The 23043-nt window shown below is 49.6% G+C and overlaps 1 protein-coding gene and 1 long non-coding RNA gene across 2 annotated transcripts in view; one reads left to right on the forward strand and one right to left on the reverse strand.

Annotated features, from left to right (window-relative positions):
* The window catches only part of MUC5AC (mucin 5AC, oligomeric mucus/gel-forming), a 50621-nt gene that overhangs the window by 7160 nt on the left and 20418 nt on the right, over positions 1-23043 (reverse strand). Inside the window, 13 exon segments of the mRNA XM_090140621.1 lie at positions 480-678; positions 982-1165; positions 1466-1716; positions 1869-2043; positions 2481-2683; positions 3413-3975; positions 5986-6100; positions 6194-15028; positions 18293-18853; positions 19292-19756; positions 20932-21132; positions 21232-21275; positions 22663-22804. Coding sequence (XP_089996747.1) covers positions 480-678; positions 982-1165; positions 1466-1716; positions 1869-2043; positions 2481-2683; positions 3413-3975; positions 5986-6100; positions 6194-15028; positions 18293-18853; positions 19292-19756; positions 20932-21132; positions 21232-21275; positions 22663-22804 — 11938 coding nt within the window.
* LOC149917766 (uncharacterized) overlaps positions 1996-23043 on the forward strand; it is a 28044-nt gene continuing 6996 nt past the window's right edge. The window contains exon 1 of the long non-coding RNA XR_016466763.1: positions 1996-2087. This is a non-coding gene — a long non-coding RNA (uncharacterized LOC149917766). The remainder of the gene's footprint in view (positions 2088-23043) is intronic.

The following is a 23043-nucleotide window of genomic DNA, read 5'->3' on the forward strand; positions in this document are numbered from 1 at the left end:
ATAAAATGTGCAAAAAGTGAAGAGACTTTGGCTGACACACTTCTGTCTGTTCTGTTATTCTGGTTGGTAACCAAATTCTTTCCTTTCAGGACTAAGGAACCACTTCACATGTGAAGTTTCATTCTTCTTTTAATAGTGTGACTAAGAGTGAGTAAGCATACCCTGGAAAGCAGGGAGGGAAAAAGATAACAGAAATGTATATGGTAACTACCCAGGGTGTATCGACTTTAGTGCTTGCTGTCTCCCTCATTTTCTAATTTCACTTCTCCTAACTCAGCTATCTTTGTGATGCAAGTCCTTAAAGAAGAGCAGTTTCTTTATCAAAGGTCTTTTATTGTATATATCCTTATATTAGGCTGATTTTTTCAGCAATGATCCCATGATAGGACTGCAGTTCATCCCATTTCATAAAATACTGAAACATTTCTGTATAGAAAGAGCAAGTTCATTCTGGTTGTTAGTTTTTTTTTTTTTCTTACTTGCTTATGATAAGCTTGCAGAGTTCAGGAACACGACACTGTGGCCTTGCAGGAGGTGTGGTTACTATTGATGGTGGTGGTACTCCAGTGCATGATGTGTCATTACCAACAAGCCAGTGATGAGCCATTTGGGGACAGGAAGAAATGATCTTACCACTTGGCAAGCGACATTCATCTTTTTTGTTATTTGTACACGTTCCTGGAAGATAACAGGTTATGTTAGCTTCATATGCCACATCTGTGATGCACAGTACATTAGTGTGTTGATGCTAAGTTTAGATGTGATGTGCTCATGAAACGTATAATTCTCTAGTTCACGAGGATTCTTTACAGTCACATGAGTTTTAATTTAATTTACGAAAAAAACAGTCAAAATCCAAAACCCAAATCTGACATCAGAAAACACTTCAAAATGTATCTGCCTATCATGATCTTGCATAGCCAAAGTAGGTAACAATATTTATGGAGAATGGGCAAAATATGATTAGTACATCCATCTTACCACATTGTCCTTCAGTATTGTTGCCAAATTTGCTGTACGGAAGTTTCACAGAAAAGATCAGCCCACTGAAGGTGATGGTTGCACCAATCTCTGGTATTTCTACAATCATATTGATACCAAGTGTGGAGAAATAAATGCCATCTTTGTGAAAGCCTGGTTGGACAATCTTATTGTTGAAGTACATCTGAATGCAGAGTTTAAAAAACAAAACAAAAACACAACTTCAGAATAAGCTTCTGCTTCTGTCTGATTGTTTTAATGTATTAAATGGTAATGTATTTTCTAATCTTCATAATCATGCATAACTTTGTATTGTTGTGCATCATATCCAACTCCTGTTTGCATTGCTGTAACAACATACAATACTCTTCTCACCTTTATAATCTGCTATTCTAACAAACTGTATTTCAAGTGAAAAACAGTAAGCCTGTGGGCCTTGTTTCTCTTTTTCAGTAACAGAGAAGTAAAAATAAATTTATTTTACCACATTTGTCATCACACCATTCAGGAGTTCACGGGTCAGCTTCACTGTTGCAGATTTGTAGAAAATAATAATGGATTTAGGACAGGAAAGTCCATCTTTTGAATCACAGTAGTAATTCTCAATGTGAACACGGAAGTTGTCATATTTAGGCACAATCTGTTTCACCAGAACATAAGTGCAGTTTTCAAGGAAAGTATAGTAGGTTCCATCAAAAGTAATATAATGAGGATCACCCCATCCGCTGCAGACACCTGGCATAAAGAAAATATTTATGTTAACATGAAAGTAAATGTAGAAGAACATACTACAATTTCAAATGCAACCTTGGGAAAACATAATTCCCCTATATTCTGTGCAAACTTTTGCTTATTTTCAAAAATGTAAGTCCTTAATCTCCACTTACATTGACACTCATAATGGTAACAGCATCCGTTTTCATCAGGTACCAATACTGCTGGATATTTGTTTGCACAGGTAATTTCCTTTATAGGTGGACACACTGTTTGATTTACTATAACTTTGTTGTTTCCCTCACAGATGAGTTCTGTACAGTTGGATAATTTGAATCTCTGGCCAGGCTGCAAAATGAAGAAAAATTGCTGTCACAGTAAGTTGCAAACAGGTATGAATTTTACTAATATTGTTATGAGATGTAAGCCTCTATACTAGCTTTGACTTTTCTGTTCAGTGAAGAGTCAAAAAGCACAAGAAAACTTGCTTTTTTATTTCATTGAGAAGGTTTGTTACCTGTACAATGCCATGCATTAAAAAGCATGTTTAACTAGCTGCGAAATCATAACAAAAAGATTATTGTACTTTTCTTTCTTAGTTTACAAAAAAAAAGAAAAAAAATGAAAAAAGATGCATAGAAATTTTATGCCATATATTGACTGGTAACAAGAGTTATTTTGACAACCAAAATATATAAGATTGGCAACTGTGTCTTTCTTATATCTTTCTGGTATAAAACTAATACTGATGTTATTTCAAAAATCATAACACGGAAATGACATACCTGTAGGGGAGGGTGAGTACTAGAAACACAACCCGGAGGAAGAATTGGATGTGTTGTTGTTATGGTAGGCGTCTGAGGGGATATAGTGGTTAATGGAGTAGTAAAATTACAGTCTCCAGTGTAGCGTTCAACTGTACATATTTCACTACACCTAGCATAAAATCTACATCCATCACTATCCATTGTGCTGTAAATCAGTTCACCTGAAGAAGAAAAAAAAATACAGTCAAATAAAGAGAAAAAAAATGAAAATTCTTCAAAATTGATCAAAGCATTGCATTTCCAAGTGTCCTGGTTTCAACTGGGGTGGTAGAGAATTTTTTTTCCAAATAAACTCCTATGGTTCTGTCTTTTAGATTTAGGATGAGAATAATGATGCTGCTAAGCAGTACTATACTAAGTTAACAATTCCTCAGCTTTCTCTACTGCCCTGCCAGTGAGAAGACTGGGGTTGCAGAAGAAAGTAGCAAAGGATAAAAACAGAAAGGCTGGTCCCAGTTGACCAAAGTGATGTTTCATTCTGTATGATACCATACAGAATAATGAAAATAGGGAGAAATGGGGAAAACTGCTGTTGCCTAGAGTCAGAGCATAGAATCTTATCAGCTATGATGAAAAATTCGATGGGGTATCACTTGTAAAATATATGATATTTCTCACAGAATATTTATTCAGTAAAAAATCATTATTATCAAATACCCCTCAAAACTAAAGGTCAGGCGATTTTATCTGGAGATTTCCACAATACCTCTGAAGAAGACAGAGATACTGAAAGACTGTGTAACCATTATACATATGTCAAATTGAAAGAAAATATCAGAAAAAAAAGTATGAAAGTATAAAAATAAAAAAAAAATTAAATAAGAAGAATAATAATTTAAAAACTACAAGTGAGAAGACATATACAAACTGAAAAAAATAGTAGAACCCACCGGGAGAATAAATGTTGTTTCCAATTTTACAGAAACATGGGGTTGATATAGAGGTACTGGTGCTGAAACTGGTGGAAATTGTAGAAGCAGTGACTGTGATGAAGGGCGTAGAGGAGGAGGTGCCTGTGGAGATGGAGGTGATGGGACTGATGGTAGGAGTGATGGTCTGTACGCAGTTGGGGTTAGGCCGGCAGCAGAGGACACGGATCCTGTAGTTGAGGCACATCTTAAAACTGCCGTGCTGGTCCTGGTTCTTGCACACCAGTCCGTAGTGAACGTCACACTGCACAACCTGTCCGACTTGTTCGATGGAAATGTCGGGGTAGTCCTCGGCCTGGCACTCAATTTGTTTTGGCTGCTGACAGACTTCCTTGCCGGCAGCGCGGATGTGCTGGTAGGTTTCGAAGTCTCCCTGGCTTGTCCCCGAGGAGGGGAAGTCAACGTCAAACCAGTCCGTCCAGGAGCACAGTTCAGGCTCGCAGGAGGTAACGTGTTGCGTGGTGGAAGGGGAGCTGGTAGAGGAGGTGAGAGTAGGGGTCGGCGAGAGGGTGCTGGTGCTGGTGCTGGTTATTGGTGTTGTTCCTGTGGTGGAGGGCGTAGCGGTGGAGGTGGAGGTTGTGACTGTGATGAAGGGCGTAGAGGAGGAGGTGCCAGTGGAGATGGAGGTGGTGGGACTGATGGTAGGAGTGATGGTCTGTACGCAGTTGGGGTTAGGCCGGCAGCAGAGGACACGGATCCTGTAGTTGAGGCACATCTTAAAACTGCCGTGCTGGTCCTGGTTCTTGCACACCAGTCCGTAGTGAACATCACACTGCACAACCTGTCCGACTTGTTCGATGGAAATGTCGGGGTAGTCCTCGGCCTGGCACTCAATTTGTTTTGGCTGCTGACAGACTTCCTTGCCGGCAGCGCGGATGTGCTGGTAGGTTTCGAAGTCTCCCTGGCTTGTCCCCGAGGAGGGGAAGTCAACGTCAAACCAGTCCGTCCAGGAGCACAGTTCAGGCTCGCAGGAGGTAACGTGTTGCGTGGTGGAAGGGGAGCTGGTAGAGGAGGTGAGAGTAGGGGTCGGCGAGAGGGTGCTGGTGCTGGTTATTGGTGTTGTTCCTGTGGTGGAGGGCGTAGCGGTGGAGGTGGAGGTTGTGACTGTGATGAAGGGCGTAGAGGAGGAGGTGCCAGTGGAGATGGAGGTGGTGGGACTGATGGTAGGAGTGATGGTCTGTACGCAGTTGGGGTTAGGCCGGCAGCAGAGGACACGGATCCTGTAGTTGAGGCACATCTTAAAACTGCCGTGCTGGTCCTGGTTCTTGCACACCAGTCCGTAGTGAACGTCACACTGCACAACCTGTCCGACTTGTTCGATGGAAATGTCGGGGTAGTCCTCGGCCTGGCACTCAATTTGTTTTGGCTGCTGACAGACTTCCTTGCCGGCAGCGCGGATGTGCTGGTAGGTTTCGAAGTCTCCCTGGCTTGTCCCCGAGGAGGGGAAGTCAACGTCAAACCAGTCCGTCCAGGAGCACAGTTCAGGCTCGCAGGAGGTAACGTGTTGCGTGGTGGAAGGGGAGCTGGTAGAGGAGGTGAGAGTAGGGGTCGGCGAGAGGGTGCTGGTGCTGGTGCTGGTTATTGGTGTTGTTCCTGTGGTGGAGGGCGTAGCGGTGGAGGTGGAGGTTGTGACTGTGATGAAGGGCGTAGAGGAGGAGGTGCCAGTGGAGATGGAGGTGGTGGGACTGATGGTAGGAGTGATGGTCTGTACGCAGTTGGGGTTAGGCCGGCAGCAGAGGACACGGATCCTGTAGTTGAGGCACATCTTAAAACTGCCGTGCTGGTCCTGGTTCTTGCACACCAGTCCGTAGTGAACGTCACACTGCACAACCTGTCCGACTTGTTCGATGGAAATGTCGGGGTAGTCCTCGGCCTGGCACTCAATTTGTTTTGGCTGCTGACAGACTTCCTTGCCGGCAGCGCGGATGTGCTGGTAGGTTTCGAAGTCTCCCTGGCTTGTCCCCGAGGAGGGGAAGTCAACGTCAAACCAGTCCGTCCAGGAGCACAGTTCAGGCTCGCAGGAGGTAACGTGTTGCGTGGTGGAAGGGGAGCTGGTAGAGGAGGTGAGAGTAGGGGTCGGCGAGAGGGTGCTGGTGCTGGTGCTGGTTATTGGTGTTGTTCCTGTGGTGGAGGGCGTAGCGGTGGAGGTGGAGGTTGTGACTGTGATGAAGGGCGTAGAGGAGGAGGTGCCAGTGGAGATGGAGGTGGTGGGACTGATGGTAGGAGTGATGGTCTGTACGCAGTTGGGGTTAGGCCGGCAGCAGAGGACACGGATCCTGTAGTTGAGGCACATCTTAAAACTGCCGTGCTGGTCCTGGTTCTTGCACACCAGTCCGTAGTGAACGTCACACTGCACAACCTGTCCGACTTGTTCGATGGAAATGTCGGGGTAGTCCTCGGCCTGGCACTCAATTTGTTTTGGCTGCTGACAGACTTCCTTGCCGGCAGCGCGGATGTGCTGGTAGGTTTCGAAGTCTCCCTGGCTTGTCCCCGAGGAGGGGAAGTCAACGTCAAACCAGTCCGTCCAGGAGCACAGTTCAGGCTCGCAGGAGGTAACGTGTTGCGTGGTGGAAGGGGAGCTGGTAGAGGAGGTGAGAGTAGGGGTCGGCGAGAGGGTGCTGGTGCTGGTGCTGGTTATTGGTGTTGTTCCTGTGGTGGAGGGCGTAGCGGTGGAGGTGGAGGTTGTGACTGTGATGAAGGGCGTAGAGGAGGAGGTGCCAGTGGAGATGGAGGTGGTGGGACTGATGGTAGGAGTGATGGTCTGTACGCAGTTGGGGTTAGGCCGGCAGCAGAGGACACGGATCCTGTAGTTGAGGCACATCTTAAAACTGCCGTGCTGGTCCTGGTTCTTGCACACCAGTCCGTAGTGAACGTCACACTGCACAACCTGTCCGACTTGTTCGATGGAAATGTCGGGGTAGTCCTCGGCCTGGCACTCAATTTGTTTTGGCTGCTGACAGACTTCCTTGCCGGCAGCGCGGATGTGCTGGTAGGTTTCGAAGTCTCCCTGGCTTGTCCCCGAGGAGGGGAAGTCAACGTCAAACCAGTCCGTCCAGGAGCACAGTTCAGGCTCGCAGGAGGTAACGTGTTGCGTGGTGGAAGGGGAGCTGGTAGAGGAGGTGAGAGTAGGGGTCGGCGAGAGGGTGCTGGTGCTGGTGCTGGTTATTGGTGTTGTTCCTGTGGTGGAGGGCGTAGCGGTGGAGGTGGAGGTTGTGACTGTGATGAAGGGCGTAGAGGAGGAGGTGCCAGTGGAGATGGAGGTGGTGGGACTGATGGTAGGAGTGATGGTCTGTACGCAGTTGGGGTTAGGCCGGCAGCAGAGGACACGGATCCTGTAGTTGAGGCACATCTTAAAACTGCCGTGCTGGTCCTGGTTCTTGCACACCAGTCCGTAGTGAACGTCACACTGCACAACCTGTCCGACTTGTTCGATGGAAATGTCGGGGTAGTCCTCGGCCTGGCACTCAATTTGTTTTGGCTGCTGACAGACTTCCTTGCCGGCAGCGCGGATGTGCTGGTAGGTTTCGAAGTCTCCCTGGCTTGTCCCCGAGGAGGGGAAGTCAACGTCAAACCAGTCCGTCCAGGAGCACAGTTCAGGCTCGCAGGAGGTAACGTGTTGCGTGGTGGAAGGGGAGCTGGTAGAGGAGGTGAGAGTAGGGGTCGGCGAGAGGGTGCTGGTGCTGGTGCTGGTTATTGGTGTTGTTCCTGTGGTGGAGGGCGTAGCGGTGGAGGTGGAGGTTGTGACTGTGATGAAGGGCGTAGAGGAGGAGGTGCCAGTGGAGATGGAGGTGGTGGGACTGATGGTAGGAGTGATGGTCTGTACGCAGTTGGGGTTAGGCCGGCAGCAGAGGACACGGATCCTGTAGTTGAGGCACATCTTAAAACTGCCGTGCTGGTCCTGGTTCTTGCACACCAGTCCGTAGTGAACGTCACACTGCACAACCTGTCCGACTTGTTCGATGGAAATGTCGGGGTAGTCCTCGGCCTGGCACTCAATTTGTTTTGGCTGCTGACAGACTTCCTTGCCGGCAGCGCGGATGTGCTGGTAGGTTTCGAAGTCTCCCTGGCTTGTCCCCGAGGAGGGGAAGTCAACGTCAAACCAGTCCGTCCAGGAGCACAGTTCAGGCTCGCAGGAGGTAACGTGTTGCGTGGTGGAAGGGGAGCTGGTAGAGGAGGTGAGAGTAGGGGTCGGCGAGAGGGTGCTGGTGCTGGTGCTGGTTATTGGTGTTGTTCCTGTGGTGGAGGGCGTAGCGGTGGAGGTGGAGGTTGTGACTGTGATGAAGGGCGTAGAGGAGGAGGTGCCAGTGGAGATGGAGGTGGTGGGACTGATGGTAGGAGTGATGGTCTGTACGCAGTTGGGGTTAGGCCGGCAGCAGAGGACACGGATCCTGTAGTTGAGGCACATCTTAAAACTGCCGTGCTGGTCCTGGTTCTTGCACACCAGTCCGTAGTGAACGTCACACTGCACAACCTGTCCGACTTGTTCGATGGAAATGTCGGGGTAGTCCTCGGCCTGGCACTCAATTTGTTTTGGCTGCTGACAGACTTCCTTGCCGGCAGCGCGGATGTGCTGGTAGGTTTCGAAGTCTCCCTGGCTTGTCCCCGAGGAGGGGAAGTCAACGTCAAACCAGTCCGTCCAGGAGCACAGTTCAGGCTCGCAGGAGGTAACGTGTTGCGTGGTGGAAGGGGAGCTGGTAGAGGAGGTGAGAGTAGGGGTCGGCGAGAGGGTGCTGGTGCTGGTGCTGGTTATTGGTGTTGTTCCTGTGGTGGAGGGCGTAGCGGTGGAGGTGGAGGTTGTGACTGTGATGAAGGGCGTAGAGGAGGAGGTGCCAGTGGAGATGGAGGTGGTGGGACTGATGGTAGGAGTGATGGTCTGTACGCAGTTGGGGTTAGGCCGGCAGCAGAGGACACGGATCCTGTAGTTGAGGCACATCTTAAAACTGCCGTGCTGGTCCTGGTTCTTGCACACCAGTCCGTAGTGAACGTCACACTGCACAACCTGTCCGACTTGTTCGATGGAAATGTCGGGGTAGTCCTCGGCCTGGCACTCAATTTGTTTTGGCTGCTGACAGACTTCCTTGCCGGCAGCGCGGATGTGCTGGTAGGTTTCGAAGTCTCCCTGGCTTGTCCCCGAGGAGGGGAAGTCAACGTCAAACCAGTCCGTCCAGGAGCACAGTTCAGGCTCGCAGGAGGTAACGTGTTGCGTGGTGGAAGGGGAGCTGGTAGAGGAGGTGAGAGTAGGGGTCGGCGAGAGGGTGCTGGTGCTGGTGCTGGTTATTGGTGTTGTTCCTGTGGTGGAGGGCGTAGCGGTGGAGGTGGAGGTTGTGACTGTGATGAAGGGCGTAGAGGAGGAGGTGCCAGTGGAGATGGAGGTGGTGGGACTGATGGTAGGAGTGATGGTCTGTACGCAGTTGGGGTTAGGCCGGCAGCAGAGGACACGGATCCTGTAGTTGAGGCACATCTTAAAACTGCCGTGCTGGTCCTGGTTCTTGCACACCAGTCCGTAGTGAACGTCACACTGCACAACCTGTCCGACTTGTTCGATGGAAATGTCGGGGTAGTCCTCGGCCTGGCACTCAATTTGTTTTGGCTGCTGACAGACTTCCTTGCCGGCAGCGCGGATGTGCTGGTAGGTTTCGAAGTCTCCCTGGCTTGTCCCCGAGGAGGGGAAGTCAACGTCAAACCAGTCCGTCCAGGAGCACAGTTCAGGCTCGCAGGAGGTAACGTGTTGCGTGGTGGAAGGGGAGCTGGTAGAGGAGGTGAGAGTAGGGGTCGGCGAGAGGGTGCTGGTGCTGGTGCTGGTTATTGGTGTTGTTCCTGTGGTGGAGGGCGTAGCGGTGGAGGTGGAGGTTGTGACTGTGATGAAGGGCGTAGAGGAGGAGGTGCCAGTGGAGATGGAGGTGGTGGGACTGATGGTAGGAGTGATGGTCTGTACGCAGTTGGGGTTAGGCCGGCAGCAGAGGACATGGATCCTGTAGTTGAGGCACATCTTAAAACTGCCGTGCTGGTCCTGGTTCTTGCACACCAGTCCGTAGTGAACGTCACACTGCACAACCTGTCCGACTTGTTCGATGGAAATGTCGGGGTAGTCCTCGGCCTGGCACTCAATTTGTTTTGGCTGCTGACAGACTTCCTTGCCGGCAGCGCGGATGTGCTGGTAGGTTTCGAAGTCTCCCTGGCTTGTCCCCGAGGAGGGGAAGTCAACGTCAAACCAGTCCGTCCAGGAGCACAGTTCAGGCTCGCAGGAGGTAACGTGTTGCGTGGTGGAAGGGGAGCTGGTAGAGGAGGTGAGAGTAGGGGTCGGCGAGAGGGTGCTGGTGCTGGTGCTGGTTATTGGTGTTGTTCCTGTGGTGGAGGGCGTAGCGGTGGAGGTGGAGGTTGTGACTGTGATGAAGGGCGTAGAGGAGGAGGTGCCAGTGGAGATGGAGGTGGTGGGACTGATGGTAGGAGTGATGGTCTGTACGCAGTTGGGGTTAGGCCGGCAGCAGAGGACACGGATCCTGTAGTTGAGGCACATCTTAAAACTGCCGTGCTGGTCCTGGTTCTTGCACACCAGTCCGTAGTGAACGTCACACTGCACAACCTGTCCGACTTGTTCGATGGAAATGTCGGGGTAGTCCTCGGCCTGGCACTCAATTTGTTTTGGCTGCTGACAGACTTCCTTGCCGGCAGCGCGGATGTGCTGGTAGGTTTCGAAGTCTCCCTGGCTTGTCCCCGAGGAGGGGAAGTCAACGTCAAACCAGTCCGTCCAGGAGCACAGTTCAGGCTCGCAGGAGGTAACGTGTTGCGTGGTGGAAGGGGAGCTGGTAGAGGAGGTGAGAGTAGGGGTCGGCGAGAGGGTGCTGGTGCTGGTGCTGGTTATTGGTGTTGTTCCTGTGGTGGAGGGCGTAGCGGTGGAGGTGGAGGTTGTGACTGTGATGAAGGGCGTAGAGGAGGAGGTGCCAGTGGAGATGGAGGTGGTGGGACTGATGGTAGGAGTGATGGTCTGTACGCAGTTGGGGTTAGGCCGGCAGCAGAGGACACGGATCCTGTAGTTGAGGCACATCTTAAAACTGCCGTGCTGGTCCTGGTTCTTGCACACCAGTCCGTAGTGAACGTCACACTGCACAACCTGTCCGACTTGTTCGATGGAAATGTCGGGGTAGTCCTCGGCCTGGCACTCAATTTGTTTTGGCTGCTGACAGACTTCCTTGCCGGCAGCGCGGATGTGCTGGTAGGTTTCGAAGTCTCCCTGGCTTGTCCCCGAGGAGGGGAAGTCAACGTCAAACCAGTCCGTCCAGGAGCACAGTTCAGGCTCGCAGGAGGTAACGTGTTGCGTGGTGGAAGGGGAGCTGGTAGAGGAGGTGAGAGTAGGGGTCGGCGAGAGGGTGCTGGTGCTGGTGCTGGTTATTGGTGTTGTTCCTGTGGTGGAGGGCGTAGCGGTGGAGGTGGAGGTTGTGACTGTGATGAAGGGCGTAGAGGAGGAGGTGCCAGTGGAGATGGAGGTGGTGGGAGTGATGGTAGGAGTGATGGTCTGTACGCAGTTGGGGTTAGGCCGGCAGCAGAGGACACGGATCCTGTAGTTGAGGCACATCTTAAAACTGCCGTGCTGGTCCTGGTTCTTGCACACCAGTCCGTAGTGAACGTCACACTGCACAACCTGTCCGACTTGTTCGATGGAAATGTCGGGGTAGTCCTCGGCCTGGCACTCAATTTGTTTTGGCTGCTGACAGACTTCCTTGCCGGCAGCGCGGATGTGCTGGTAGGTTTCGAAGTCTCCCTGGCTTGTCCCCGAGGAGGGGAAGTCAACGTCAAACCAGTCCGTCCAGGAGCACAGTTCAGGCTCGCAGGAGGTAACGTGTTGCGTGGTGGAAGGGGAGCTGGTAGAGGAGGTGAGAGTAGGGGTCGGCGAGAGGGTGCTGGTGCTGGTGCTGGTTATTGGTGTTGTTCCTGTGGTGGAGGGCGTAGCGGTGGAGGTGGAGGTTGTGACTGTGATGAAGGGCGTAGAGGAGGAGGTGCCAGTGGAGATGGAGGTGGTGGGACTGATGGTAGGAGTGATGGTCTGTACGCAGTTGGGGTTAGGCCGGCAGCAGAGGACACGGATCCTGTAGTTGAGGCACATCTTAAAACTGCCGTGCTGGTCCTGGTTCTTGCACACCAGTCCGTAGTGAACGTCACACTGCACAACCTGTCCGACTTGTTCGATGGAAATGTCGGGGTAGTCCTCGGCCTGGCACTCAATTTGTTTTGGCTGCTGACAGACTTCCTTGCCGGCAGCGCGGATGTGCTGGTAGGTTTCGAAGTCTCCCTGGCTTGTCCCCGAGGAGGGGAAGTCAACGTCAAACCAGTCCGTCCAGGAGCACAGTTCAGGCTCGCAGGAGGTAACGTGTTGCGTGGTGGAAGGGGAGCTGGTAGAGGAGGTGAGAGTAGGGGTCGGCGAGAGGGTGCTGGTGCTGGTGCTGGTTATTGGTGTTGTTCCTGTGGTGGAGGGCGTAGCGGTGGAGGTGGAGGTTGTGACTGTGATGAAGGGCGTAGAGGAGGAGGTGCCAGTGGAGATGGAGGTGGTGGGACTGATGGTAGGAGTGATGGTCTGTACGCAGTTGGGGTTAGGCCGGCAGCAGAGGACACGGATCCTGTAGTTGAGGCACATCTTAAAACTGCCGTGCTGGTCCTGGTTCTTGCACACCAGTCCGTAGTGAACGTCACACTGCACAACCTGTCCGACTTGTTCGATGGAAATGTCGGGGTAGTCCTCGGCCTGGCACTCAATTTGTTTTGGCTGCTGACAGACTTCCTTGCCGGCAGCGCGGATGTGCTGGTAGGTTTCGAAGTCTCCCTGGCTTGTCCCCGAGGAGGGGAAGTCAACGTCAAACCAGTCCGTCCAGGAGCACAGTTCAGGCTCGCAGGAGGTAACGTGTTGCGTGGTGGAAGGGGAGCTGGTAGAGGAGGTGAGAGTAGGGGTCGGCGAGAGGGTGCTGGTGCTGGTGCTGGTTATTGGTGTTGTTCCTGTGGTGGAGGGCGTAGCGGTGGAGGTGGAGGTTGTGACTGTGATGAAGGGCGTAGAGGAGGAGGTGCCAGTGGAGATGGAGGTGGTGGGACTGATGGTAGGAGTGATGGTCTGTACGCAGTTGGGGTTAGGCCGGCAGCAGAGGACACGGATCCTGTAGTTGAGGCACATCTTAAAACTGCCGTGCTGGTCCTGGTTCTTGCACACCAGTCCGTAGTGAACGTCACACTGCACAACCTGTCCGACTTGTTCGATGGAAATGTCGGGGTAGTCCTCGGCCTGGCACTCAATTTGTTTTGGCTGCTGACAGACTTCCTTGCCGGCAGCGCGGATGTGCTGGTAGGTTTCGAAGTCTCCCTGGCTTGTCCCCGAGGAGGGGAAGTCAACGTCAAACCAGTCCGTCCAGGAGCACAGTTCAGGCTCGCAGGAGGTAACGTGTTGCGTGGTGGAAGGGGAGCTGGTAGAGGAGGTGAGAGTAGGGGTCGGCGAGAGGGTGCTGGTGCTGGTGCTGGTTATTGGTGTTGTTCCTGTGGTGGAGGGCGTAGCGGTGGAGGTGGAGGTTGTGACTGTGATGAAGGGCGTAGAGGAGGAGGTGCCAGTGGAGATGGAGGTGGTGGGACTGATGGTAGGAGTGATGGTCTGTACGCAGTTGGGGTTAGGCCGGCAGCAGAGGACACGGATCCTGTAGTTGAGGCACATCTTAAAACTGCCGTGCTGGTCCTGGTTCTTGCACACCAGTCCGTAGTGAACGTCACACTGCACAACCTGTCCGACTTGTTCGATGGAAATGTCGGGGTAGTCCTCGGCCTGGCACTCAATTTGTTTTGGCTGCTGACAGACTTCCTTGCCGGCAGCGCGGATGTGCTGGTAGGTTTCGAAGTCTCCCTGGCTTGTCCCCGAGGAGGGGAAGTCAACGTCAAACCAGTCCGTCCAGGAGCACAGTTCAGGCTCGCAGGAGGTAACGTGTTGCGTGGTGGAAGGGGAGCTGGTAGAGGAGGTGAGAGTAGGGGTCGGCGAGAGGGTGCTGGTGCTGGTGCTGGTTATTGGTGTTGTTCCTGTGGTGGAGGGCGTAGCGGTGGAGGTGGAGGTTGTGACTGTGATGAAGGGCGTAGAGGAGGAGGTGCCAGTGGAGATGGAGGTGGTGGGACTGATGGTAGGAGTGATGGTCTGTACGCAGTTGGGGTTAGGCCGGCAGCAGAGGACACGGATCCTGTAGTTGAGGCACATCTTAAAACTGCCGTGCTGGTCCTGGTTCTTGCACACCAGTCCGTAGTGAACGTCACACTGCACAACCTGTCCGACTTGTTCGATGGAAATGTCGGGGTAGTCCTCGGCCTGGCACTCAATTTGTTTTGGCTGCTGACAGACTTCCTTGCCGGCAGCGCGGATGTGCTGGTAGGTTTCGAAGTCTCCCTGGCTTGTCCCCGAGGAGGGGAAGTCAACGTCAAACCAGTCCGTCCAGGAGCACAGTTCAGGCTCGCAGGAGGTAACGTGTTGCGTGGTGGAAGGGGAGCTGGTAGAGGAGGTGAGAGTAGGGGTCGGCGAGAGGGTGCTGGTGCTGGTGCTGGTTATTGGTGTTGTTCCTGTGGTGGAGGGCGTAGCGGTGGAGGTGGAGGTTGTGACTGTGATGAAGGGCGTAGAGGAGGAGGTGCCAGTGGAGATGGAGGTGGTGGGACTGATGGTAGGAGTGATGGTCTGTACGCAGTTGGGGTTAGGCCGGCAGCAGAGGACACGGATCCTGTAGTTGAGGCACATCTTAAAACTGCCGTGCTGGTCCTGGTTCTTGCACACCAGTCCGTAGTGAACGTCACACTGCACAACCTGTCCGACTTGTTCGATGGAAATGTCGGGGTAGTCCTCGGCCTGGCACTCAATTTGTTTTGGCTGCTGACAGACTTCCTTGCCGGCAGCGCGGATGTGCTGGTAGGTTTCGAAGTCTCCCTGGCTTGTCCCCGAGGAGGGGAAGTCAACGTCAAACCAGTCCGTCCAGGAGCACAGTTCAGGCTCGCAGGAGGTAACGTGTTGCGTGGTGGAAGGGGAGCTGGTAGAGGAGGTGAGAGTAGGGGTCGGCGAGAGGGTGCTGGTGCTGGTGCTGGTTATTGGTGTTGTTCCTGTGGTGGAGGGCGTAGCGGTGGAGGTGGAGGTTGTGACTGTGATGAAGGGCGTAGAGGAGGAGGTGCCAGTGGAGATGGAGGTGGTGGGACTGATGGTAGGAGTGATGGTCTGTACGCAGTTGGGGTTAGGCCGGCAGCAGAGGACACGGATCCTGTAGTTGAGGCACATCTTAAAACTGCCGTGCTGGTCCTGGTTCTTGCACACCAGTCCGTAGTGAACGTCACACTGCACAACCTGTCCGACTTGTTCGATGGAAATGTCGGGGTAGTCCTCGGCCTGGCACTCAATTTGTTTTGGCTGCTGACAGACTTCCTTGCCGGCAGCGCGGATGTGCTGGTAGGTTTCGAAGTCTCCCTGGCTTGTCCCCGAGGAGGGGAAGTCAACGTCAAACCAGTCCGTCCAGGAGCACAGTTCAGGCTCGCAGGAGGTAACGTGTTGCGTGGTGGAAGGGGAGCTGGTAGAGGAGGTGAGAGTAGGGGTCGGCGAGAGGGTGCTGGTGCTGGTGCTGGTTATTGGTGTTGTTCCTGTGGTGGAGGGCGTAGCGGTGGAGGTGGAGGTTGTGACTGTGATGAAGGGCGTAGAGGAGGAGGTGCCAGTGGAGATGGAGGTGGTGGGACTGATGGTAGGAGTGATGGTCTGTACGCAGTTGGGGTTAGGCCGGCAGCAGAGGACACGGATCCTGTAGTTGAGGCACATCTTAAAACTGCCGTGCTGGTCCTGGTTCTTGCACACCAGTCCGTAGTGAACGTCACACTGCACAACCTGTCCGACTTGTTCGATGGAAATGTCGGGGTAGTCCTCGGCCTGGCACTCAATTTGTTTTGGCTGCTGACAGACTTCCTTGCCGGCAGCGCGGATGTGCTGGTAGGTTTCGAAGTCTCCCTGGCTTGTCCCCGAGGAGGGGAAGTCAACGTCAAACCAGTCCGTCCAGGAGCACAGTTCAGGCTCGCAGGAGGTAACGTGTTGCGTGGTGGAAGGGGAGCTGGTAGAGGAGGTGAGAGTAGGGGTCGGCGAGAGGGTGCTGGTGCTGGTGCTGGTTATTGGTGTTGTTCCTGTGGTGGAGGGCGTAGCGGTGGAGGTGGAGGTTGTGACTGTGATGAAGGGCGTAGAGGAGGAGGTGCCAGTGGAGATGGAGGTGGTGGGACTGATGGTAGGAGTGATGGTCTGTACGCAGTTGGGGTTAGGCCGGCAGCAGAGGACACGGATCCTGTAGTTGAGGCACATCTTAAAACTGCCGTGCTGGTCCTGGTTCTTGCACACCAGTCCGTAGTGAACGTCACACTGCACAACCTGTCCGACTTGTTCGATGGAAATGTCGGGGTAGTCCTCGGCCTGGCACTCAATTTGTTTTGGCTGCTGACAGACTTCCTTGCCGGCAGCGCGGATGTGCTGGTAGGTTTCGAAGTCTCCCTGGCTTGTCCCCGAGGAGGGGAAGTCAACGTCAAACCAGTCCGTCCAGGAGCACAGTTCAGGCTCGCAGGAGGTAACGTGTTGCGTGGTGGAAGGGGAGCTGGTAGAGGAGGTGAGAGTAGGGGTCGGCGAGAGGGTGCTGGTGCTGGTGCTGGTTATTGGTGTTGTTCCTGTGGTGGAGGGCGTAGCGGTGGAGGTGGAGGTTGTGACTGTGATGAAGGGCGTAGAGGAGGAGGTGCCAGTGGAGATGGAGGTGGTGGGACTGATGGTAGGAGTGATGGTCTGTACGCAGTTGGGGTTAGGCCGGCAGCAGAGGACACGGATCCTGTAGTTGAGGCACATCTTAAAACTGCCGTGCTGGTCCTGGTTCTTGCACACCAGTCCGTAGTGAACGTCACACTGCACAACCTGTCCGACTTGTTCGATGGAAATGTCGGGGTAGTCCTCGGCCTGGCACTCAATTTGTTTTGGCTGCTGACAGACTTCCTTGCCGGCAGCGCGGATGTGCTGGTAGGTTTCGAAGTCTCCCTGGCTTGTCCCCGAGGAGGGGAAGTCAACGTCAAACCAGTCCGTCCAGGAGCACAGTTCAGGCTCGCAGGAGGTAACGTGTTGCGTGGTGGAAGGGGAGCTGGTAGAGGAGGTGAGAGTAGGGGTCGGCGAGAGGGTGCTGGTGCTGGTGCTGGTTATTGGTGTTGTTCCTGTGGTGGAGGGCGTAGCGGTGGAGGTGGAGGTTGTGACTGTGATGAAGGGCGTAGAGGAGGAGGTGCCAGTGGAGATGGAGGTGGTGGGACTGATGGTAGGAGTGATGGTCTGTACGCAGTTGGGGTTAGGCCGGCAGCAGAGGACACGGATCCTGTAGTTGAGGCACATCTTAAAACTGCCGTGCTGGTCCTGGTTCTTGCACACCAGTCCGTAGTGAACGTCACACTGCACAACCTGTCCGACTTGTTCGATGGAAATGTCGGGGTAGTCCTCGGCCTGGCACTCAATTTGTTTTGGCTGCTGACAGACTTCCTTGCCGGCAGCGCGGATGTGCTGGTAGGTTTCGAAGTCTCCCTGGCTTGTCCCCGAGGAGGGGAAGTCAACGTCAAACCAGTCCGTCCAGGAGCACAGTTCAGGCTCGCAGGAGGTAACGTGTTGCGTGGTGGAAGGGGAGCTGGTAGAGGAGGTGAGAGTAGGGGTCGGCGAGAGGGTGCTGGTGCTGGTGCTGGTTATTGGTGTTGTTCCTGTGGTGGAGGGCGTAGCGGTGGAGGTGGAGGTTGTGACTGTGATGAAGGGCGTAGAGGAGGAGGTGCCAGTGGAGATGGAGGTGGTGGGACTGATGGTAGGAGTGATGGTCTGTACGCAGTTGGGGTTAGGCCGGCAGCAGAGGACACGGATCCTGTAGTTGAGGCACATCTTAAAACTGCCGTGCTGGTCCTGGTTCTTGCACACCAGTCCGTAGTGAACGTCACACTGCACAACCTGTCCGACTTGTTCGATGGAAATGTCGGGGTAGTCCTCGGCCTGGCACTCAATTTGTTTTGGCTGCTGACAGACTTCCTTGCCGGCAGCGCGGATGTGCTGGTAGGTTTCGAAGTCTCCCTGGCTTGTCCCCGAGGAGGGGAAGTCAACGTCAAACCAGTCCGTCCAGGAGCACAGTTCAGGCTCGCAGGAGGTAACGTGTTGCGTGGTGGAAGGGGAGCTGGTAGAGGAGGTGAGAGTAGGGGTCGGCGAGAGGGTGCTGGTGCTGGTGCTGGTTATTGGTGTTGTTCCTGTGGTGGAGGGCGTAGCGGTGGAGGTAGAGGTTGTGACTGTGATGAAGGGCGTAGAGGAGGAGGTGCCAGTGGAGATGGAGGTGGTGGGACTGATGGTAGGAGTGATGGTCTGTACGCAGTTGGGGTTAGGCCGGCAGCAGAGGACACGGATCCTGTAGTTGAGGCACATCTTAAAACTGCCGTGCTGGTCCTGGTTCTTGCACACCAGTCCGTAGTGAACGTCACACTGCACAACCTGTCCGACTTGTTCGATGGAAATGTCGGGGTAGTCCTCGGCCTGGCACTCAATTTGTTTTGGCTGCTGACAGACTTCCTTGCCGGCAGCGCGGATGTGCTGGTAGGTTTCGAAGTCTCCCTGGCTTGTCCCCGAGGAGGGGAAGTCAACGTCAAACCAGTCCGTCCAGGAGCACAGTTCAGGCTCGCAGGAGGTAACGTGTTGCGTGGTGGAAGGGGAGCTGGTAGAGGAGGTGAGAGTAGGGGTCGGCGAGAGGGTGCTGGTGCTGGTTATTGGTGTTGTTCCTGTGGTGGAGGGCGTAGCGGTGGATGTATATGGTGTTTTGGGTGTTGTCATTGTTGTCTCTGTTTCTCTTTGTGTGCTTTGTTTTGGTGTTGATGTTGTTTCACTATGAATATTTTCTGTTCTTGGTGGTATTGTTTCTATCGTAGTTGTCTTATGTTTTGTTTGTATCTGTGGTGTGTATTGTGTTGTTGATACTTCTGTATATTGTGTAGTTTTTGTTGTTGAAATTGTTCTGGTTGTTTGTGTTTGTGTAGTTGAATATGGTGTTTGTGTTGTTTGGCATGGTACTGTTACATTTTTACAGCATTTAAATCGTACTTCATAGTTGTAGCAGATTGGTGGTAGCTGGTCTTTATTGTAGCATATTAAACCTTCCTTAGTGTTGCATGTAATATGTTGTTCCAGGAGTTGATATGGTGTATTAGGGAATCTTACCGCTCTGCATTCAACAGCCTTTCTGTTAGCACAGACGTTATATCCCTGTTTTTTTATATTCTGAATTGTATCAAAGTCTCCATCATTGTATCCTGATTCTGGATAGCTGACATCATACCAAATTGACCAGTCACATTCTTCTTTTACACAGATTGCTGCTGTTGAAGGAGATATGGTGACTAGTGATGTTATTTTCGTTGCAGATGTTGAAGTTTCTGAGGTTGTAGTAGCTGGTGATTGTGTAGTGGTGGTAGTAATTTCCTCTGGTACCGTAGGTGTCACGCTTGATTGGCAGTGGCTGTAGTCATCACAACAGAATACTTTTATCTGATAATTAAGACAGATATGCAGTTCTCCTTTTTGATCTTCATTTCTGCAGATAAGTCCATACGTTACGTTGCAGTGGACAACCTGGCCTATTTCTTCAATAGATTTATGTGGGTATTTCTCTGCTCTGCATTGTATTTTTTCAGGGTTTCTGCAGATTGCTTTTCCAGCAGATCTAATGTCCTGGTAGGTTTCATAATCTCCTTTGTTGTGCAATGTTGGGAAATGGACATCATACCATTTGGACCATTTGCACTTTGGTTGGCAAGGTGCTGTCTCTGAGGAGGTACTTGATGTTTCCGAAGAAGTGCTTGTGACAGTAGGAGTTCCTGTTTCTGTGGTTGTAGATGTAGTTGTGGTAATCGTACTTGATGTTGTGATTGTCGTTTCTGTAACTGGGGTATGTGTTGTGATGGATGAAGAGGAAGAGCATGGTACAAAAACACAACATAAGATTCTGATTTCATAATTGTAACACATGGTTGAAATTTGATCTTTGTTGTAACATATAAGCCCAGCTTTTGTATTACATTCTACGCTTTGGCCAAGGTCCTTCAGTGGTATGTTAGGAAATTTCTCTGCCCTGCATTGAACTGCCTTTGGAGCTCTACAGACTTCATAACCTTTAGCTCTCAAATCACTGAATGTTTCAAAATCTCCACCGTCAAATCCAGGTATTAGTGGACTTCCATCATACCATTCTGACCACTGACAGACTTCATGAACACATACCGATGTCGATGGTGATGATGTAACTGAAAGAGTTAAAGAAAATACTTTGAAACTTAGAATACATTCCCATATATATTTTTTCATTATGTTGAAGGGGCTGATAAATTTTTAACATCATTAGTTACATATTTTAGGATGCTTATAATTGATTATCAACTAGAACAGAAAATCCATTATCTAGTAATTTATCTTACTGACATGTTTAGAACAGTCACTTCAATGAAAATGTTGTTTGTTTTTTAGAGACTTCTGAAATAAGATTCAGACACACTTTATCTGTTTCGAAGGAAAAAAAAACTTTTTTTGTTTTTTTTTTTAAACATTAGATTCAGTGCAATTGCTTGGCTCTGTGTCTTGTTTCAGTATTTAGTAGTCTTTCCTGAACATCAAGTGTGGCAGAAAGAACAGCATTTGTTTCACTGGTATATTTAGTTTTCATTCGTAATGAATTCATTCCTCATGAAATACATGGCATTGCCATTGCTTCTTCATTTGAAGTTAAGAGATCTCTGACACAACATTATTAGCAACTCGACACTTCGTACTTCAGTTCTGCTCTTAAGAAATTATTTATTGATTCAAGAGCTGCCCATAAGATTTTGCAGACAAATTATTCATATGAAATAGCTGGAAAATAGCTAACAAATTCCAGTTGTGCTGATGGTTTCTGAGATTTGAAAACTTGTAATTCAAAATTTTATATTGAACATGTATTTTGTTAGACATGTGGTCATAATAATTAGAGATTACCAACCTTGAGTATACTGGAGAATTCTAGAAGTGAGTATTTCAATATCTCAGTGTTGTTATCTGAGTGATCTACTTAGTACTTTGATTACATATATCATGAACACTATCACGAATTCTATAGAATGTAATCATTTTATAATTTAATAGGAAAAATAATGATCTATTTATTCAGTAAAGATTATTACAGGTATAGAAATAGTTACAATTAGAGATAATAAATCTCATGCAGTTTTCGTATAGTTTGCTGTGAAAACAAACAAAATAATTGTATCAAAATAGTGTGCAGTTGTTTTTATATTGGTGTTTTGGAAGTGATTTTATTTTCTGTATTGTATTAATTTGATTACCAAATATTGACTGAAGCCCAACACTAATAAAGGTGATATTGAGTGGTTATATTTTACCCAGTAATGCATAGAATAAGTTCCTATGAGCTGTAAGATTATACCTGTGGAAGCAGTGGCAGGTGGTGTAGTGCTGAAGTGAAACGGTATTGTGGGTGATGTTGAGATTGGGCAGTCATACACAACTCTTTGAAGTGTTCCATTGGGACCACAGGTTGCAACAATACAGCCTCCTATGCCATCTGTAGTATTGTAGATCATGTCCGTATAGTTATATGTCCGTCCTTCATAAACGCAGACACATCCTGTAGAACAAAAGAGAATAGTATTCTTTGGTATCTAAAATACAGAGCAGGGTGCTTTAAATGCATTGTACTCTTATGAAAACAACTTTTTCAACATACCACGTTCATCGTATTTGCATATTTTGCCATGGTTTGTGCATTCACTGGAAAAGAGAAAAAAGAAGATGATGAATCTGAATGTATTGGTTAGTAGTATCATTTTACTGTTTCTTTTTTTGTTGTCTGCTGTTCATTGCATGTTGCAGGGTATCCTCAGCAGTGTGTTTAGAGGCAAGGAAAAGATACGGGCAGGCGTGATTAAGAATGTTCGTCTCCTTGATAAGCACACATTTTTGGAAGGGAAAGTGCAGTAAAAATATCACTTGAGAAAGGATCATTGTGTTACGGATGTTTACATCAGATTTCTGGCAAACCTTCAGGGAATGTAATTTTTAAAAGAGAATTTATCTATTATCTGTTAAGAATTGAATCCTGATATAATTATTTACATTTATATGACTAAGGGCATACATACACTGCATAAACTTAAGCAAATACAGATACATATTTAACAGTTTACATTTAGTACTGTTGATGACATAGGTGAGGCAATCAAAGCTATCTATAAGCTGCAAAGTATAACATGAATGTTGAGTAAATAGTCAGATTGGCTTTTACTAGACTGCCACTCTGGCTGCATTGCTTGCAGTATTCATTTATAGCTATTTTAAAGATCACAGAGTCATAAAGTTATTTGGGTTGGAAGGGACCTTAAAGATCATCCAGTTGAACCCCCTGCCATGGGTAGGGACATTTCCACTAGACGAGGTTGCTCAAATCCCCATCAAACCTGGCCTTGAACAGTTTCAGGGATGGGCATCCACAACTTCTCTGGGCAACCTGTTCCAGCCTCCCCACTCTCATAGTGAAGAATTTCTTCCTAAAGTGTAATCTAAACCTACCCTATTTTAGCTTTAAACCATTATTCCTTGTCCTCTCACTGCAGTCTCGAAGAGTCCCTCCCCAGGATGTCTCAGGACAATGTTAACTGCTTCATGACTGGTTCTGCTAACTTTGTGCTATTTAAGAGAAAGCTTGACAGGACTTTCCCAACAAGTATAGCTAGCTTGTATTCATAAATTCTAATGGAATATGTAGGAGTACTTGCTGACTGTTGCAAATAACAGAAATGAGTTCAAAACAATGAAGAATTGATATCTACTAATTTCTAAATAATTCCACATAATTATTTTAGAGATATCTTAATATAAATCCTCAGATTATTTACAAAATTATTATTTTTTATTATTATTATTTTTATTTGTTTTTACTTAATAATGTAATAAGAATGCAGAGTGAGTAATATATTAATCTCCCTAAAGTAAAATGGTTCATCATGTCATCTTTTACATTTCTAGGAACAGAAGAAAATTAGACATTATTCAGCAGCCTAATTGGCCTAGCTTTTGCTGGCAAACAAAAAACCAAATGCATGATGAATTAAGTTCTGCAACTTTAGGCTCGACATTGAAAAATCTATATTAATCCTACCATGCTTGGCAGTTCTGCTTTGAAGGCATCTGCATTCCTGGCTTGTAATGTTTTCCATTCTCATAGCAACCACAATTAGAAACACAAGCCATGGTTTCTTCGTCAAAATAGGGCTTATTTTTTGGGCAGTGTGGATAACAGCCTGCAATAAAATAGAGTCATATTTATGCTGATCTTTCGCAAGTAGAAGTAATTCTGTACTCTACTAATATCTGATCTAGTGAAATTATTTCATATAGTAATTGGAATTTCCCTTTCCATTACTGTTATTTCATTGATTACAGATTAATCTTTGGAAGCATTTTTTCCTCATTTTCACTCCAAACTAGTGTGTGATTCATTGGGGAGTTAGATTGTCTTCAAATTTCTGCTATAAACATT

Source organism: Phasianus colchicus, chromosome 5, assembly GCF_987193195.1.
Source record: "Phasianus colchicus chromosome 5, bPhaCol1.hap1.1, whole genome shotgun sequence".
Taxonomy (NCBI): domain Eukaryota; kingdom Metazoa; phylum Chordata; class Aves; order Galliformes; family Phasianidae; genus Phasianus; species Phasianus colchicus.